The sequence below is a fragment of the Elephas maximus genome, chromosome X (assembly GCF_024166365.1).
Source record: "Elephas maximus indicus isolate mEleMax1 chromosome X, mEleMax1 primary haplotype, whole genome shotgun sequence".
Taxonomy (NCBI): domain Eukaryota; kingdom Metazoa; phylum Chordata; class Mammalia; order Proboscidea; family Elephantidae; genus Elephas; species Elephas maximus.
In genome coordinates this window covers 120,852,559-120,868,778 of record NC_064846.1, presented here as the reverse complement: position 1 = coordinate 120,868,778, position 16,220 = coordinate 120,852,559, and the positions used below count along the sequence as shown (strand labels likewise).

Here is a 16,220-nt window from a genome sequence, read left to right as displayed (position 1 = left end):
AGACAAAATATTATTAGTGGTTAATGGGGCTAGGAGGAGGGAACCATGGGAGTTATTGCTTAAGGTGTGCTGAATTGCTGTTTGGGGTGATGAAAAACATTTGTAAATGGAGAGTGGTGATGGTTTCACAACATGGTGAATGTACTTAATGTCACTTAAAAATGGTTAAAATGCAAAAAGGAGACTAACAATCTTATATATCAAAATAAAATACAAGAAAAACATAAAGACTCAGCTAAAACAAAATCAACAATGAAAAAGAGGAAAACAATTTATAAAGAAAAGCTACTCAGTACAAAAAATTAAGTGGAAAAAAGAAACTGTCAAGAACACACAAAAAAAGACATCAAAACGACAGTACTAAACTCATACTTGTGCATAATCACGCTGAATGTAAATGGAATAAATCACCAATAAAGACACAGAGAGTTGCAGAATGGATAAAAAAAAACACTATCCATCCATACGTTGCCTACAAGAGACACACGTTAGACTTAAAGACATAAAGAAACTAAAACTCAAAGGATGGAAAAAAATATATCAAGCAAACAACAATTAAAAAGAGCAGGAGTGGCAATACAAACTTCTGACAAAATAGACTTTAAAGTTAAATCCACCACAAAGGATATGGAAGGACACTATATAATCATTAAAGGGACAATATACTAGGAGGATATCACCATACTAAATATTTACACACCCAACGACAGGGCTTCAAGATACATAAAACAAACTGTAACAGCATTGAAAAGCGAGATAGACAGCTCCAAAATAACAGTAGATTTCAACACACCACTTTCAGTGAAGGACAGAACATCCAGAAAGAAGCTCAATAAAGACATGGAGGATCTAAATGCCACAATCAACCATCTTGACCTCATAGACATATACAGAACACTCCACCCAACAGGTACAAAGTATACTTTCTTTTCCAATGCACATAGACCATTCTCCAGAATAGACCACATATTAGATCATAAAGCAAGCCTTAACAGAATCCAAACCATCAAAATATTACAAAGCATCTTCTCTGACCATAAGGCCATAAAAGTACAAATCGATAACAGGAAAAGCAGGGAAAAGAAATCAAACACTTGGAAACTGAACAATACCCTGCTCAAAAACGACTGGGTAACAGGAGAAATTAAGGATGGAATAAAGAAATTCACAGAATCCAATGAAAACGAAAACACTTCCTATCAGAACCTTTGGGGCACAGGTAAAGCAGAGCTCAGAGGTCAAGTTATATCAAATGCACACATCCAAAAAGAAGAAAGGGGCAAAAGCAAAGAATTATCCCTACAACTTGAACAAGTAGAAAGAAAGCAACAAAAGAAACCCTCAGGCACCAGAAGAAAAAAAAAATAAAAATTAGAGCAGAATTGAATGAAATAGAGAACAGAAAAACAATTGAAAGAGTTAACAAGACCAAAAGGTGGTTCTTTGAAAAAATCAACAAAATTGATAAACCATTGGCCAAACTGACAAAAGAAAAACAGGAGAGGAAGCAAATAACCCAAATAAGAAATGATCCAACTGAAATTAAAAGAATCATATCAGATTACCATGAAAAAGTGTACTCTAACAAATTTGAAAACCTGGATGATATGAACAAATTTCTGGAAACATGCTACCTACCTAAACAACTAAATAAACCCATAACAAAAGAAGAGATTGAAAAGGTAATTAAAAAAACTCTAAACAACAACAAAAAGCCCTGGCCCTGACGGCTTCACTGCAGAGTTCTACAAAACATTCAGAGAAGAGTTAACACCACTGTTCCTAAAGGTATTTTCAAGCATAGGAAAGGACAGAATACTCCCAGACTCATTCTAGGAAGCCAGCATAACCCTGATACCAAAACCAGGTAAAGACACCACAAAAAAGAAAATTACAGACCAACGTCCCTCATGAACTTAGACACAAAAATCCCCAACAAAATTCTAGCCAATAGAATTCAACAACATATCCAAAAAAAAAAAAATTTCACCACGAGCAAGTAGGATTCATAGCGGGTATGCAGGGATAGTTCAACATTAGAAAAACAATCAATATAATCCATCAGGTAAATAAAACCAAAGACAAGAGCCACATGATCTTATCAATTGATGCAGAAAAGGCACTTGACAAAGTCCAACACCCATTCATGATAAAAACTCTCAGCAAAATAGGAATAGAAGGAAAATTCCTCAACAAAGTAAAGGCCATTTATACAAAACAAACAGCCAACATCATCCTAAATGGGGAGAGTCTGAAAACATTCCCCTTGAGAGTGAGAACCAGACAAGGATGCCCTTTATCACCACTCTTATTCAACATTGTGCTGGAGGTCCTAGCCAGAGCAATCAAGCTACATAAAAAGAATGAAGGGCATCCAAATTGGCAAGGAATAAGTAAAATATCTCTATTTGCAGATGACACGATCTTATACACAGAAAACCCTAAGGAATCCTCAAGATTCCTTGAGGATTAGTTTCCTACTGAAACTAATAGAAGACTCCAGCACAGTATTAGAAAACAAGATAAATATACAAAAATCACTTGGATTCCTCTACACCATTAAAGAGAATGTTGAAGAGGAAATCACCAAATCAGTACCATTTACAATAGCCCCCAAGAACATAAAATACTTAGGAATAAATCTAACCAGAGACCTAAAAGAGCTATACAAAGAAAACTACAAGACACTACTGCAAGAAATCAAAAGAGACCTCCGCAAGTGGAAAAACATACCTGGCTCGTGAATACAAAGACTCAGTATTGTAAAAATGTCTATTCTACCCAAAATGATCGATCTATAGATAGAATGCAATTCTGACCCAAATACCAATGACATTTTTTAATGAGATGGAGAAACAAATCACCAACTTCATATGGAAGGGAAAGAGGCCCTGGATAAATAAAGCATTACTAAAAAAGGAGAACAAAGTGGGAGGCCTCACGCTACCCAATTTTAGAGCATATTATACCTACTATACCACCACAGTAGTCAAAACAGCCTGGTACTGGTACAACAACAGATACATAGACAAATGGAACAGAATTGAGAATCCAGACATAAATCCATCCACATATGAGCAGCTGATATTTGACAAAGGCCCAAAGTCAGTTAAATGGGGAAAAGACAGGCTCTTTAATAAATGGTGCTGGCATAACTGGATATCCATCTGCAAAAAAATGAAACAAGACCCATACCTCACACCATTCACAAAAACTAACTCAGAATGGATCAAAGACCTAAATATAAAATCTAAAACGATACAGATCATAGAAGAAAAAATAGGGACAACACTAGGAGCCCTAATACGTGACATAAACAGTATACAAAACATTACTAAAAGATTACCTACATACTGCGAAAAAGTTTTTAGCTATGACAATTCCAATCAGAGTCTTATCTCCAAAATCTATGTGATACTGCAAAAACTCAATAAAAAAGACAAATAGCCCAATTTAGGAGGCGGGACCAAGATGGCAGACTAGGTAGACGCTACCTCCAATCCCTCTTGCAACCAAGACTCGGAAAACAAGTGAATCGATCACATACATAACAATCTACAAACCCTGAACAACAAACACAGATTTAGAGACGGAGAACGAACAAATACGGGGAAGCAGAGACTGTTTTCGGAGCCTGGAGCCAGCGTCCCCGTCAGGTAACCTTGGTGCCGGGCTTAGGTCTGGGCCCAGGGGAGCTGAACACAAAATCTTGTGATGGAGCAAACAAGGGGCGCAGCCCTACCCCCCTGAACTGACCCCGGGAGGGGGCCTAGCCAGTCCGCGCAGGCGGCGTGGTGATGCGGCTGGTGGGAGAAGTCCCCGGGAGGCAGTGACTGGTTTTGGAGCTGGGAGTGCAGCGTCCTAGCTGGGGAACCTTGGCGCCAGGCTTTTGACTGGGCGCTGTCATGGCACAAGTACGGGGCGCAGCCCTACTCGCCTGAACTAACACCGGGAGAGGGCCCAGCCAGTCCGCGGAGGCGGCGCGGCGACGCGGCTGGCAGGACGAGAAGTCCCCGGGACGCAGCGACTGATTTTGGAGCCGGGAGTGCAGCGTCCCAGCAGGGGAACCTTGACGCTGGGCTTTGGACTGGCAGCGGAGGATCTGACCGCGGCTCCAGCGGGCCAGACCCTTGGGGGCAATCTCCACACAGCCAGCACACATAGGCAACACGCCCCTCGGGAATCTCAGATAAAATAGTCATTCCAAGCAACATAAGCAACTTTGGCTATATTCCAGGGTGCTACTCTCCTGTTTCTCTGAACCCTCTCCCACCCTTCGCAGGCGGATTCATTAACATTGGAATTTCCTGAGCCAGAGGGAGAACGGCTCCGGCTCCGTGGCGGCTGTGCTTTTCCTTTTTTTTTTTTTGGTCTTTTCCTAACCCATTCTTCTGGCCTGAGAGAAGGAACCACAAAAAACCCAGGGACCAAAAATTCATCCCTAATTGGACTAAAAACACAGAACCAGCTACAGCCAAGCATATATGATCCAAATCTCGGACTTTCATCCTTACAGGGAATAAGGTGGCGGTTATAATCCAAAGGCAGTTTTGATAGGGATCTGACTGCATTTTTTTTTAGCAAATTTTCTGGAAAAACAAGTTTCCCAGGTCTGATATCTCTGCTTATTCAACAGAGCCCTAACTGACCCACAACAGGGAACTGAGGGCTGAAGCTCCCCCCAGACAACCTAGCCTCTTGCCTTAGGGGTCTAAGGAGGGTGACACCTACCAATCAGGAGAGGTACTTGCATTGGGGGCCTAAGGTACAGCTGCAGTGCCCTCCCACCAAGGTGCTATAGGAATAGAGACACACCTACCTCACTGACACTTGGGGGAAGCCTGTCAGCATCCTGCCCCCCGGAGGGTGACCCCCAGCTGCTAATAGAATCTGGTGCACACAACTATCACCACTACTTCTCGAGGTGGATAGGTGTTCGGGTGCAGCACACACTTGATGACCCAAAATCAGATTCTACTCAAGAATAGTGAATAGACTCAGGCATATATATCTGGCAACAGCCCAAACCAGCTGGTAATAGGTCATAAGTAAGCCAAGGGCTACAACAAACAAGACAGCACAATCTAGTAGCCCGTCCACGTATATTGAAAGAAAACAAAACAAGGTAAGACTCAGTGAGCAATTACAGAATAAACCAATCTTAGTGATGGCTCAGAGACAGCAGTCGATATCAAACCACATAAAGAAGCAGACCATGACAGCTTCTACAACCCCCCGAACAAAAGAACCAAAATCTTTCCCAAATGAGGATACAATCCTGGAATTATCAGATACAGAATATAAAAAACTAATTTACAGAATGCTTCAAGACATCAGGGATGACCTCAGAAACGAAATAAGGCAAACTGCAGAAAAAGCCAAGGAACACACTGATAAAACCGTTGAAGAACTCAAAAAGACTATTCAAGAACAGAGTGGAAAAATTAATAAGTTGCAAGAATCCATAGAGAAACAGCACGTAGAAATCCAAAGGATTAACAATAAAATTACAGAATTAGACAATGCAATAGGAAGTCAGAGGAGCAGACTCGAGCAATTAGAATGCAGAGTGGGAAATCTGGAGGACCAGGGAATTAACACCAGCATAGCTGAAAAAAAATCAGATAAAAGAATTAAAAAAAATGAAGAAACCCTAAGAATCATGTGGGACTCTATCAAGAAGGATAACTTGCGTGTGATTGGAGTTCCAGAACAGGGAGGGAGGACAGAAAACACAGAGAAAATAGTTGAAGAACTCCTGACAGAAAACTTCTCTGACATCATGAAAGACGAAAGGATATCTATCCAAGATGCTCATCGAACCCCATTTAAAATTGATCCAAAAAGAAAAACACCAAGACATATTATCATCAAACTTGCCAAAAACAAAGATAAAGAGAAAATTTTAAAAGCAGCCAGGAATAAAAGAAAGGTCTCCTTCAAGGGAGAATCAATAAGTTCAGACTACTCAGCAGAAACCATGCAGGCAAGAAGGCAATGGGATGACATATACAGAGCACTGAAGGAGAAAAACTGCCAGCCAAGGATAACATATCCAGCAAAACTCTCTCTGAAATATGAAGGCGAAACTAAGATATTTACAGATAAACACAAGCTTAGAGAATTTGCAAAAACCAAGCCAAAGCTACAAGAAATACTAAAGGAAATTGTTTGGTCAGAAAGCCAATAATATTAGATACCTGCACAATACAAGGTCACAAAACAGAACATCCTGATATCAACTCAAATAGGGAAATCACAAAAACAAATTAAGATTAATTAAAAAAATATGCTCATAACAGGGAATCATTGTAGTCAATATGTAAAAGATCACAATAATCAAAAAGAGGGACTAAATACAGGTGGCATAGAACTGCCATATGGAGAGTGATACAAGGCGATATAGGACACTACAAGTTAGGTTTTTACTTAGAAAAATAGGGGTCAATATTAACGTAACCACAAAGAGGTATAACAACTCCAGAACTCAAGATAAAAGCCAAGAAAAACGTAACGACTCAACTAACATAAAGTCAAACACTATGAAAATGAGGATCTCACAATTTACTAAGAAAAACATCTCAGCACAAAAAAGTAAGTGGAAAAATGAAATTGTCAACAACACACATAAAAAGGCATCAAAATGACAACACTAAACACTTATTTATCTATAATTACGCTGAATGTAAATGGACTAAATGCACCAATAAAGAGACAGAGAGTCTCGGACTGGATAAAGAAACACGATTCGTCTATATGCTGCCTACAAGAGACACACCTTAGACCTAGAGACACAAACAAACTAAAACTCAAAGGATGGAAAAAAAATATATCAAGCAAACAATAAGCAAAAAAGAAGAGGAGTAGCAATATTAATTTCTGACAAAATAGACTTTAGACTTAAATCCACCACAAAGGATAAAGAAGGACACTACATAATGATAAAAGGGACAATTGATCCGGAAGATATAACCATATTAAATATTTATGCACCCAATGACAGGGCTGCAAGATACACAAATCAAATTTTAACAGAACTGAAAAGTGAGATAGACACCTCCACAATTATAGTAGGAGACTTCAACACACCACTTTCGGAGAAGGACAGGACATCCAGTAAGAAGCTCAATAGAGACACGGAAGACCTACTTACAACAATCAACCAACTTGACCTCATAGACTTATACAGAACTCTCCACCCAACGGCTGCAAAGTATACTTTTTTTTCTAGCGCACATGGAACATTCTCTAGAATAGACCACATATTAGGTCATAAAACAAACCTTTGCAGAATCCAAAACATCGAAATATTACAAAGCATTTTCTCAGACCACAAGGCAATAAAACTAGAAATCAAGAACAGAAAAACTAGGGAAAAGAAATCAAATACTTGGAAACTGAACAATAACCTCCTGAAAAAAGACTGGGTTATAGAAGACATCAAGGAGGGAATAAGGAAATTCATAGAGTGCAACGAGAATGAAAATACTTCCTATCAAAACCTCTGGGACACAGCAAAAGCAGTGCTCAGAGGCCAATTTACATCGATAAATGCACACATACAAAAAGAAGAGCCAAAATCAGAGAACTGTCCCTACAACTTGAACAAATAGAAACTGAGCAACAAAAGAATCCATCAGGCACCAGAAGAAAACAAATCATAAAAATGAGAGCTGAACTAAATGAATTAGAGAACAGAAAAACAATTGAAAGAATTAACAAATCCAAAAGCTGGTTCTTTGAAAAAATTAACAAAATTGATAAACCATTGGCTAGACTGACTAAAGAAATACAGGAAAGGAAACAAATAACCCAAATAAGAAATGAGAAGGGCCACATCACAACAGACCCAACTGAAATTAAAAGAATCATATCAGATTATTACAAAAAGTTGTACTCTAACAAATTTGCAAACCTAGAAGAAATGGATGAATTCCTGGAAAAACACTACCTACCTAAACTAACACAATCAGAAGTAGAACAACTAAATAGACCCATAACAAAAAACAGGATTGAAACGGTAATCAAAAAACTCCCAACAAAAAAAAGCCCTGGCCCGGATGGCTTCACTGCAGAGTTCTACCAAACTTTCAGAAAAGAGTTAATACCACTACTCCTAAAGGTACTTCAAAGCATAGAAAATGACGGAATACTACCCAACTCATTCTATGAAGCCACCATCTCCCTGATACCAAAACCAGGTAAAGACATTACAAAAAAAAAGAAAATTACAGACCTATATTCCTCATGAACATAGATGCAAAAATCCTCAACAAAATTCTAGCCAATAGAATTCAACAACATATCAAAAAAATAATTCACCCCAACCAAGTGGGATTTATACCAGGTATGCAAGGCTGGTTTAATATTAGAAAAACCATTAATGTTATCCACCACATAAATAAAACAAAAGACAAAAACCACATGATCTTATCAATTGATGCAGAAAAGGCATTTGACAAAGTCCGACACCCATTTATGATAAAACCTCTCACCAAAATAGGAATTGAAGGAAAATTCCTCAACATAATAAAGGGCATCTATGCAATTTTTTTTTTATGCAAAGCCAACAGCCAACATCACTCTAAATGGAGAGAACCTGAAATCATTTCCCTTGAGAACGGGAACCAGACAAGGATGCCCTTTATCACCGCTCTTATTCATCATTGTGCCAGAAGTCCTAGCCAGAGCAATTAGGCTAGACAAAGAAATAAAAGGCATCCGGATTGGCAAAGAGGAAGTAAAATTATCTCTATTTGCAGATGACATGATCTTATACACAGAAAACCCCAACGAATCCACCAGAAAACTACTGAAACTAATAGAAGAGTTTGGCAGAGTCTCAGGTTATAAAATAAACATAAAAAAATCACTTGGATTCCTCTACATCAACGAAAAGAACATCGAAGAGGAAATCACCAAATCAATACCATTCACAGTAGCCCCCAAGAAGATAAAATACTTAGGAATAAATCTTACCAAGGATGTAAAAGACCTATACAAAGAAAACTACAAAGCTCTACTACAAGAAATTAGAAAGGACATACTTAAGTGGAAAAACATACCTTGCTCATGGATAGGAAGACTTAACATAGTAAAAATGTCTATTCTACCAAAAGCCATCTATACATACAATGCACTTCCGATCCAAATTCCAATGACATTTTTTAAGGTGATAGAGAAACAAATCACCAACTTCATATGGAAGGGAAAGAAGCCCCGGATAAGCAAAGCATTACTGAAAAAGAAGAAGAAAGTGGGAGGCCTCACTCTACCTGATTTCAGAAGCTATTATACAGCCACAGTAGTCAAAACAGCCTGGTATTGGTACAACAACAGGCACATAGACCAGGGGAACAGAATTGAGAACCCAGATATAAATCCATCCACATATGAGCAGCTGATATTTGACAAAGTCCCAGTGTCAGTTAATTGGGGAAAAGATAGTCTTTTTAACAAATGGTGCTGGCATAACTGGATATCCATTTGCAAAAAAATGAAACAGGACCCATACCTCACACCAAGCACAAAAACTAACTCCAAGTGGAAAAAAGACAAATAGCCCAATTTAAAAAATGGGCAAAGGATATGAACAGGAACTTCACCAAAGAAGACATTCAGGCAGCTAACAGATACATGAGGAAATGCTCACATTCATTAGCCACTAGAGAAATGCAAATCAAAACTACAATGAGATACCATCTCACCCCAACAAAGCTGGCATTAATTCAAAAAACACAAAATAATAAATGTTGGAGAGGTTGTGGAGAGACTGGAATGCTTATACACTGCTGGTGGGGATGTAAAATGGTACAACCACTTTGGAAATCGATTTGGTACTTCCTTAAAAAGCTAAAAATAGAACTACCATAAAAAAAAAACCCAAAAAACCAAACCCGCTGCTGTCGAGTTGATTCTGACTCATAACTACCATGGGATCCAGCAATTCCACTCCTTGGAATATATCTTTGAGAAATAAGAGCCTTCACAGGAACGGATATATTCACACCCATGTTCACTGTTTACAATAGAAAAAAGATGGAAGCAACCAAGGTGCTCATCAATGGATGAATGGATAAATAATTTCCGGTATAGTCACATAATGGAATGATACAAATGATTAAGAACAACAATGAATCTGTGAAACATCTCATAACATGGAGGAATCTAGAAGGCATTATTCTGAGTGAAATTAATCAGCTGCAAAAGGACAAATATTCTATGAGACCACTATTATAAGAACTCAAGAAAAAGTTTAAATTCAGAAGAAAAAAATCTTTGATGGTTACAAGGGTGTGGAGGGAGGGAGAGGAGTATTCACTAATTACATAGTAGACTAGAACTATTTTAGGTGAAGGGAAAGACAACCCACAACACAGGAGAGGTCAGCACAAATGGACGAAACCAACAGCAAAGAAATTTCCTGAATACAAATGCTTCGAAGGCCAGAGCAGCAAGGATCGGGGTTTGGGGACCATGGTTTCAGGGTACACCTAGGTCAATTGGCATAACAAAATGTATTAAGAAAACTTTCTGCATCCCACTTTGGTGAGAGGTGTCTGGGGTCTTAAACGCTAGCAAGCGGCCATCTAAGATGCGTCAATTGGTCTCAGCCCACCTGGAGCAAAGGAGCATGAAGAACACCAAAGACATGTGGTAAAGATGAGCCCAAGAGACAGAAAGGGCCACATAAACCAGAGACTACATCAGCCTGAAACCGGAAGAACTAGATGGTGCTCGGCTACCACAAATCACTGCCCTGACAGGGAACACAACAGAGAACCCCTGATGGAGCAGGAGAGCAGTGGGATGCAGACCTCAAATTCTCGTAAAAAGATCAGACTTAATGGTCTGACTGAGACTGGAGGGATCCTGGAGGTCATGGTCCCCAGACCCTTTGTTAGCCCAAGACTGGAACCATTCCTGAAGCTAACTCTTCAGACGGGGATTGGACTGGAGTATAAGATAGATAATGGCTCAGGTAGACACATGAGACTTTGTGGGCACCTCCCTTCTGGAGGTGAGGTGAAGGAAGAGTGGGACAGGAGCGGGCTGAATGGACACGGAGAGTATAAGGTGGAGAGGAGGAATGTGCTGTCTCATTAGAGGGAGAGCAAGTTGTGTATGTATAACTTTTTGTATGAGAGACTGACTTGATTTGTAAACTTTCACTTAAAGCACAATAAATAAATAAATTTAAAAAAAAAGATCCCTACTTGCCTGAAACTAAGAAGGCCTAGCGGTTCAGCTGTCTCTTCCTCTATTTGGCAGGCAGTTAGAGTTTGTGTCAAGCCCTTTCTTCACGTTATCAAAGTCACGGAGTATTTTTCCATCTTTCAAAAACACTCAGAATTTGGCAGGCTTCACGGAGACTTCTTCCCTGCCAATATACAATACCATCTCTTTCCTGGTAACCCAACACAGTCCCAGTTTGTTATTTGTCCCAGTCCAGCAGGAAAATAATGAGAGAGGAACAGAAGATGCCTTTTAAGGTTTATGAAGCAAAGAAAAATGGTAGATTTCAGGAACTGGGAAAGATTTATGAGCAGGGGTATAGCAAAAGGGTCAGACGGAGTGGTTCTAGCATCCCATTCTGGGTTCAGGCCAAAAGGGGGTGAATTGTCTGGAAAGAATTTTAAAACAATAAAAGATAAATAATGGCAAAAAAAAGGTTAAAATGGCAAATTTTTTGTTATATGTATATTACCCAAAACCTGTTGCCATCAAGTTGATTTTGACTCATAGCAACAGTATAGGACAGAGTAGAACTGCCCCAGAGAGTTTCCAAGGCTGGTGGATTTGAACTGCCGAGCTCTTAACCACTGTGCCACCAGGACTCCGTATATATTTTACAACAATAAAATTTTTTTAAAGATGAAAGAGTGGCCAAATAGCCCACCAATACACAGGTGCTTTGGCAGCAGCAGAATGATTGTGCACAGATTTGTCCCTAGCTCCTTTCTATCTATGCTACTCTATAACCTGGAATGCCTTTCCCCTTCTGATAGTTTATTATTCAAATTCTACCAACCTTTAGGTCCAATTCCATCTCCTCCATGGAGTCTTACCGAATCAATCCCTTTTGAAGTGATCTCTCTTTCCTTTAAACTCTAATAGCAATTGCTCTCTGAAGAATCCATTATTCTGAACGCATCATCCTGTGAAGTCTCCTTTATTGCTTTTTTAAAAGCAATAAACATGTCACATGTGTGTCTTTCCTCCTCTGTTAGACTATATACTCTTCATGTTAAGGGTTTCTATCTAAGAGTTTGCCACAGCCCACAGAGTGCCTAGCATGACTGGTAGTGGAGTATCATCAAATATACATTGGTATATGGTTGAGCAGTGGCAGTTTGTTACAAAGGAAGAGACGAGAAAAAAAATGCTGAATTAGGTAGTCCCTTGGTGTGTTTTGAGTCATTTAGTGCTCTCACCACCAGAAAAGGAAACTGAGTCTTACAGAGATAAATTTATCTACAGTGACATGGCTAGTGTGTGGCAAAGCCAAGATTTGACTCAAAGGCCCTTTCTCCTATGCCATTCTGCTTCAGTTGTCTGAAAAATTCTGTTCACATGAAACACCTCTTTCCTTGATGATATTGAAACAGATGTAACTCTACTGAGGCTTTGCTACCAACCAAAAGGTTTCGGCAGCCTCTGCACCTTATAGCAGATCTCCCTGCACCTTACCTCCTGACAATCAGCTTGAGGATCCGGAAGGAGCCTTTGATGAGGATGAGGGCCTCTTGGCGGGAGCCATACAATGGAGTGCCGTTGATATTCACCAGCTCATCACCAGTCCTCATCTTCTGGGACAAGGCTGCCTTGCCTCCATCTTCAATCTGTGTCGTAAAGGATAAAACAGAAAGCAGGTGGTGAGGTGACTCCTTTCCCAAAATTCTGCTTCCTGTCTCCTCCCAATCTCTGAGCCATGAGTAATACTGAGAGATGGCTCCACGCGCTCCAGGGGACAGCTAAATAGCTGAGCAAAGACCGTTATTTACTGAAGGCAAAGCTTGGGCAAACCCTTGAGGAAGTAGGCAACCCAGCAACACAGAAATAATGCAGTCCCTGCACTGGAGAGTAAACAATCCATTTGGGGAGATAAGAAAATGACAATGGGAAGGAACTCCACAGTGTGGACTAAAGTAGCAGCGTGGCATAGCAAAAAACAAACAAACACACACACACACACACACACACAAATTAGAGCCAGAAGAGCTAGGCTCCAGCAAAATGACCTCTGGTAAGTCTTTTCCTCTCTTTGGGTAAGTTTTAGAGTCTGACAAACATGAGTTTGAATCTTGGCTTTACTACTTCCTAACTATGTGGCCCTGAGCAAGTTACCTTACGTCTTTGTGTGTCAATTACACATAGTATCATACATGAAATGTAGATAAAAAACATACCTACCTCATAGGATTGTTAATATATAAAATGGCTCAATAAATATGAGTTCTGATTATTATAACAAGGGGGTTGAATCTGAAGATCTTGAAGGTAGCTTCCAGCTCAACATTCTGTGAGTGAAATTGCAAATTCAAAAGATACAAAGTATGTACAAAGTTAGCACTTGTCTCTTCAACAAGTGACTAGAGTGGTGATTTCAGTGTCTGGCACAGTGGGCATTCAACAAAAGTTGGGCATATGGGTGTTCACTGTTCCACTGCAGCCTACAAAATTTCAATTGACCAGGACAATCTTGGCAAGAAGGTAGTCAGGCTGCGGGCATTGAAAGCAAAGGCAGAAATAAGAGCTCCTGGGGTAGGTAAAAGCAAAGCAGAATATCCCCAAGAGTCTTGCTATGGCTAATTTTATATATAACATTCATTTTACCACTAAGGTGAGTTCGATCTATTTGAACATCAATCCCATCCATGGTTACAGGAGTCATCCATTCATTAATTCATTTCTCAAATATTTAGCAAGTTTCTATTATACACAGTACAACAGGCTAAATGATATGAAATAGGCACACATAGCTCCTAGCCACATGGTTGGGTCACAGTCTAAAGTTTATATTCCACTGTTAAGTCAAGTAAAGAAAGACAGTTAAGTAAAGTAAAGACAGTTAAGTAAAGAAAGGTCTAACTCACTTAAGTAATCAGGAAGGTTTTTTGAGGTGCTGGTGTGGTGAGGGTGATTAAAACAATACAATCCTTGGGGAAAGGCATATTCTAAATGGGGCAACTAAATGCTGGCCTTCACTGCCGGTGTTTTTGCACTTACCTCCATTCAGGTCTCCCTCTCTCTCCCAGTCTTTCATAGCATCCCCCCAATCCATCCCCACACCACAGAAGTTAGAATATTGCTGGGCTTTGGATTGGTTTGTTCATCTGCAATTTGGCAGATGAGACCTCCTGAGTGCAGAGAAAAATGTTAATTCAGGATTTAAAAAACACCACCAAATGAATTAAAATTATGAGTTAAATCACAGAATTATTAACTTTATTGCTACTAACCCAATAGTTTTTTAAAAAAATTAAACTTGCCCAACAAATCATAGGTTAGCCAAGTGATGGTAAATATATGTACCTTTGTTCCAGTACCTCGGCCACCACTCAAGATAAAAAAAATTCAATATTAGTAAATGGGGAACAGCTTTCAGCAAACTAATTAGTATCACACTGTTACTTCTACTGTCATTATCATTATTACTTCACAGTCACTACTGCCTATGGCAAAAAAAAATTAAAGGAAAAAAAAGTGCTGCACTTGAATTTCAGAAGTTCTAGTTGAATGACTCATTCCTTCGGCATCCATGGAAGGCCCCCAGCATCAGGCAGGACTTTCAACACATATCAGCCATTTGAAGGGGCTTCCTTAGGCTAACAAAGAGCCACAAACAGGAGTCTAACTAATGAATGCTAATAGATTTTCTCTGTTGATGTTCGTTAGTCTTAATTCACTCTACTCGTTTTTTTTTCATACAACTCAATTATCTATATTACTGTTACCCATGGCAAGTCTTTCCTTCAATATGTATTAAGTACCACCTCAGGTTAATTAAGCCTTCTGTTACATCAACAGAGCCCTGGTGGCACCATGGTTAAGAGCTTAGGCTGCTAACCAAAAGGTCAGCAATTTGAATCCACCAGACACTTCTTGGAAACCCTATGGGGCAGTTCTACTCTGTTCTACAGGGTCTCTATGAGTTGGAATTGACTCGGCAGCAATGGGTTTAGTTTTTCTGTTTGTTTGTTTGTTTGTTTTGGTTACATCAACAAGATTTCTGTGTATTCTAGGACAGAAGATTAAAGTAGGAAACCTTTTAAACTAAAATGTTTAATTATTTCTATAGCGAAAGTTCAGACTTTTGCTTTCCCTACTACCACTTCAGTTGTCACTATTTGAGCCCTTGCACTATGTGAGCTCTTTCTTGGACTACAGCCTAGGGCTGACTACTCATGCCTATTTTTCTATTTTTTGTCCCTTCTGAGTCACCAGCGGCATCCGCTTCAGGACAGATATGTTGTGTGTAATAATACCACTTTAGTACAAATGTGAAGATTCTCAAACAATAAACCAACAAATTACAGGTACTCGGCACAATCCCCAAGTCCAGACAGGTCCAGATCAGGAAATTAAACTCCATTTGGTGGGAAATCTTTTGGACTATACCCCAAAGTAGCCCTTTTTCAGATCCAGGGCATTTACTGTGCAATTTAATTGACTCCTTCTTATCCTGAATGTTTTGGTCCTTTTTTCTTATTGCTCACTAGTCTTTCTCTACTTCTCTCTACCTCTGTATTCCTGGGGTCCAACATGTCTTCCATTTATTGTTTGGCCTGCTGACAATCTGCTCTCCAATTTGTTTATATAGAAGACAAAGCAAATGTCCATGTTTCCAGTAAGGAAAAGGAGAAAAAAGGAAAGAAAAGGAAGGAAAAGGGAAGATATGCATATTATTTTGAAAAAGGTCTCGGTTTCTCCTTTCCACCACCCTCCTCACAGCTCTGGCAGGGGCCCAGGAAAAGCATGAATCAACAAACTTGTTGCGATTAACATGCCCTGCCTTAAGGAATTGTACAGATTCATTTGATGCTGTCCATTCAGTAAGGCTGGTCAACTTTCTAGCTTTTCCTGAATCAGACCTTCAGGGTGGCTTTTCTGTTTCATTTGAAGTGTTGTGAATTCTCAGATTAGACCCAAACACATTGAAATGTCAGTATAAACACACATCACAAAGCTCAATGTAAACGATGGTCAACTTACATGCC

At 39.5% G+C, this 16,220-nt stretch overlaps 1 protein-coding gene across 2 annotated transcripts in view; it reads right to left on the bottom strand.

Annotated features, from left to right (window-relative positions):
• The window catches only part of SHROOM4 (shroom family member 4), a 435,335-nt gene that overhangs the window by 157,597 nt on the left and 261,518 nt on the right, over positions 1-16,220 (bottom strand). For both annotated transcript variants that reach the window (XM_049871854.1, XM_049871856.1), the window contains exon 2: positions 12,691-12,842. In XM_049871854.1, the coding sequence (XP_049727811.1) occupies positions 12,691-12,842 (152 nt within the window). The remainder of the gene's footprint in view (positions 1-12,690; positions 12,843-16,220) is intronic.